Source organism: Trichosurus vulpecula, chromosome 7 (assembly GCF_011100635.1).
Source record: "Trichosurus vulpecula isolate mTriVul1 chromosome 7, mTriVul1.pri, whole genome shotgun sequence".
Lineage (NCBI taxonomy): Eukaryota > Metazoa > Chordata > Mammalia > Diprotodontia > Phalangeridae > Trichosurus > Trichosurus vulpecula.
Genome location: NC_050579.1, coordinates 257,253,157 through 257,257,768, shown reverse-complemented (window position 1 = coordinate 257,257,768; position 4,612 = coordinate 257,253,157). Strand labels below are relative to the sequence as shown.

At 36.4% G+C, this 4,612-nt stretch overlaps 1 protein-coding gene across 1 annotated transcript; it reads right to left on the bottom strand.

Annotated features, from left to right (window-relative positions):
• Nucleotides 1–1,984: 1,984 nt before the first annotated feature.
• Nucleotides 1,985–2,911, bottom strand: LOC118856834 (olfactory receptor 13G1). The gene has a single exon (XM_036767361.1). The coding sequence runs from the start codon at nt 2,909–2,911 to the stop codon at nt 1,985–1,987; it is 927 nt and encodes a 308-aa protein (XP_036623256.1).
• Nucleotides 2,912–4,612: the final 1,701 nt, after the last annotated feature.

Below are 4,612 nucleotides of genomic sequence, written 5' to 3'. Positions count from 1 at the left end.
ACATTTTATGCAACTTAGAGTCTAAGAGAGTTCCCTGGGGCATATATAAGAAATTAAGTGACATGTCCAGGGTCCAGCATGTGTCAAACAAAGGATTCAAACCCTAGTCTTCTTTAATCTAAGACTTGCTCTCTCTCCCCCACACTACTCTTCCTCTTGTATTTCTCTTTTGCTTCAGTTTCCTCAGTTAGGATAGCTACACTTGTAATTCTTCACAAAATTGTTATGAGAAATGTACTTTGTACATAAGCCTTAAAATGCAACATAAATTTGAACTATTATTGCAAATCCTGGTTCTGCTTCTTACTACCTGTGTGACTTTGGACAGGTCACATTATCATTCAGGGCCTCATTTCCTCAATTGTAAAATGATTGGATTGGACTGGATGGACTCTAAGAGCCTTATCAGCTCTAAATGTTAGTCAGGGTAATATTATATGATGAAAAATATTTTTGACATCTATTTGGGCATAGCAATATTGTAAATGTTGTACATGTTACTTTAAAGAATGAGATTAGTGTGGAAAATTCTTTTGAGACAAATATAACATATATGCATATATATATATATATATATAATATGTATAAATAATATTACAATGGAAAGAGAATTTAGAAATGCTCTAGTCCAACACCTTTGTAGATGAAGAAGTCCCAGAGACAGAAAGTAACCTGTCGTGAAGCTGGTGAGTAGAGGATCTGGGACTCAAACCCATGTCCTCTGACACCACATCCCATATTTTTTCCACTTCATTTTTTTTGAAAAGATGGACTCATAATTTTGGTTTTGGAAGGCAAGTGTAAAACTTATGATAGACTTTCCTTGTTATAGTAGGAGATACCACTAGAAACCAATATGGGCATAGGAAAGATATAGAGAGGTACTTTACAACATAGTGAATGATGATGATGACGATGATGATGATGATGATGATGATGATGATGGTAACTCACATCTACAAAGCCCTGTGAGGTAGATAGTGCATATATTTTTTTCCCTCTTAGAGAAGAGGAAACTGATTCTCACAAAGAGTAAATGACTGGCTTGATGTCACATAGAAAGGAAATGGCAGAGCTAAGATTTGAATTTAGTTCTTCAAACTCCAACGACCTTATGCCAGGCTGCTCCAGTGGGATCTTACATCATATACAAAGGAAGAAAAAAGTTATTCATGAATTAGTAAATTATGATAGCACAAATTTGGGGGAGATGTCACTATCTCCTTTGTGATAAGATCAAGAAAGGTTCACATAAGCAAAGATTTTGTCTAATGTAGATTAGAGTAATAGTAATAAAAAGATATTCTAGATGTATTTGTGATCTCTGCACCTATTCAGATTTTCCCTTTTGTGTCTATAAAATGAAAAGCAAGGAATATGACTAGGTAGGTAGGAAAAATAGGTCTTCCCTCTTAGGTTTTTTTTTTCTATAGCTGTCCCCAACTCTCTACTGTAAATTAGGATGGTGAAAAGTGTGTGGGTTTGAAAAAAAAATGAGGAACACATAAACCCAAAGTTTCTTGGCAATAGCTGGGTTGCTATCCCTACATGGAAAATTAATAGGTATGGTCTAGGTATAGTGAAAATCAACTAAGACTCAAAGTTGGACACACATCAAATCAGTCCAAAGAAAAGATTAAGCCTGGTGGTATTAGTTTAGTGAACTCTGCTTTATGTTCTAATTAGCTTGGTGTCTGGAGCAAAATATCACTTGCTGAGGGACAGAATGATATTCTAATTGAGGCTCTGTAAAGTAACAGATAAACTCCATAAAGGAAAAAAAAAACTAAACAAACCTGGAAGTGTTTTCCCTTCCCTAGGAAGAGCTCTTCTGCTTATCTTATGGATATCAAGATAATAGAATAATTGGGAGAAAGAGGTGTTGAGTAAGTTTGTTTTTGAGAAGAGAAAAGGAGGTATAGGAATAGAAATAGTTTGCAGAATGCTGCAAGAAGGTTCTGGAATAGAGGGCTGACCTCATACATCAATGACACTTCAGAAATGAAAACACTCTCTTGATTCCTCCTTGGATTTCCTTGTTCCGGAAACTATAGACAAGTGGGTTCAGGGTAGGAGTCACCAGAGTGTACAGTGCAGCTACCACCTTGTCCCTGTCAAAGTTATAGGTGGAAGCTGGGCGGATATAAGTGTAGATGATCGGGGAATAGTAGAGAGACACCACGAAGAGATGGGAGGAGCATGTAGAAAAGGCCTTCTTCTTGCCTTCTGTGGTACGAATGCGAAGGATGGCAGCAATGATGAAGCCATAGGAGATGCAGGTGAGGATGAAGTCTCCCATGGCTAGGGCAATGTCAGCCACAAATACCATCACCTCATTTATCCTCACAGGGCTACAGGACAGTGCAAGCAATGGGGGGATCTCACAGAAGAAGTGGTCAATTGTGTTGGGCCCACAGAAAGTCAGCCTGAGAATGAGGCCTGTATGTACCCAAGAATTGGCAATAGCTACGGCCATGACCATACAGAGGAGTGCCACACACATACTGCGGTTCATGATGGTGCTGTAGTGCAAGGGGAAGCAGATAGCCACATAGCGGTCATAGGCCATTGCTGTGAAAAGAACCATCTCAGCTCCTAGGGACCAAGTGAAAAAGAAGAGCTGGGACATACAACCCTCATAAGAAATGGTCTTATCCAATACCATCATGTTTTCCAGCATCTTTGGAATGATGGTGGAGGTGCAGACAATGTCCACCACACCCAGTGCCAACAGAAAAAGATACATAGGCGAGTGAAGGGTGGTATTACAAATGATGGCAACAACAATAATCGCATTGCCCAGTAGGGCCACTAAGTAGATGAAGAAGAAGATAGTGAAGAAGATTCCTTGGAGTCCAGGCTGCCCGGAAAGCCCCACCACCACAAACTCAGTAACGGTGCTCTGATTCATCTTGCCTTGTCAGCACTGTGGGACATACAACACAATAACCAGATGAAGGTATGTCCATAAGAAGCAGAGACAGAGATGCGAATTTGATGAGGTCAAATGAAGATCTGGTTTCTAGATACTGGGTTAGAAATGTTCTTGCTGTGAGATGATCTCTTCCTTACTTCCTTCATCATTCCCTGGGTATCTCCCACTTAGCTTCATACTCTGATATTGCGATAATATCGGTGCACAGAGGAGTAATGAAGTAAAACAATAAGGATTAAACGGCAAAACCAGTGGTTATAATAATGACATTTTGGTATGAAAGTTACCTGAATGTGGGCATGGTATGGTACTAGTGTGAAGATGCATACACTTTACACATTAGATACATTTATATTTTTGTCTCTTAATCCTAACCAACAACTAGATATGGAAAATGTTTGAGACACACATAACCATAGATAGCAATCAGGTTGCTAGTGGTCATAGAAAGTAATAACTAAAACAAAAATTGCTTTTATTACTTTATTTACATATAATCGATTGATCCTTGCAGTCAAAATCAGAATGATCTAGAACAGAGACAAAGTTTGAATAAATTATTCGTGTTTTTGACTAAAATGATCAATTGATTCAATGGTTCTATGTAGAACCAGTTTTTTCGAATGGGAAAAGCTCTTTGACTGAATTGGCTTATTCAATTGGCTATTTTGTTATCACAGAAATTCTAATCATACTTTCTTCTATGAAGTGGCAAACTGTATCAGGGAATTGAAAAGAGGTGATTCTTGAAACACTCCACCACCCTTATCAAAACTCTTTACAATTCTCTATGAAATTGTCTGCCTTGTCTAAATTAGTAAAGTCCTAAAAATTTTATGGGTTTTATCCACTTCAAATAATTAGTACTGTTCTTTTGTTAACTTCAAATATTTAATAGTCAACTGAATTTTGTGGGTACCTATATTGCCAATCAATTGAGAGAAAATAATCAAAATCATTGGGCACAAAGCCATATAGATGTTAATATACTTTCTGGACATGCAATATGTGACTCAGAAGCAAAAAAGTTGAAATGCAAAGATTAAAAATAAGTAAATAAAACAATTATCTTTTCAGTGTAATGTCAAATAATTGTTTTAATTGATTTTTCCACTTTGAATTTACTTGTTGCTTGACTGAAGCAAGTGGAGCAATAATTTGTTAATATTGTATAGAATTAATAAGAACAAGCTATGAAAAAGTCATAATAGAAATATAGGGTCTCCTAGTCAGGCTCCTGCATTTTCCATAAAGCTCTTATTGAGAAAAAGGGTGATATTTGTTAGAGAAGAGGCATTGGACTTTGAATTAGACAATCAGATTACATCTATTGACTCTGATACTAGTGGTACTTTGATTATTTATATTTACATTATATATATAATTTATTAATGATAATTATACTAGGTCAGTCACTTGACTTAAGTTTCCTCATATATAAAATGGGGAAAATCATGCTTTATCTATAGCACAGGGCTGTACTGAGAATTTTAAGAACTAATGTCTATAATGTAAATTAAATTTTTGCATTATTTTTAAAAAGAGCTCTTTTATATCATATAGACATTAACAAATCAAATGTCATCTTACCTTTGTCATGTCTCTTTCTGCTAATAGCTGCCAGAATAAGCCATTTTTGCCTTCTTCATTTGCTGGGTTTCACTAAAAACATCTACA

What these genes read in the sequence shown, in the direction of transcription:
- LOC118856834 (XM_036767361.1), bottom strand. Translation starts at nt 2,911, where the DNA reads ATGAATCAGAGCACCGTTACTGAGTTTGTGGTGGTGGGGCTTTCCGGG.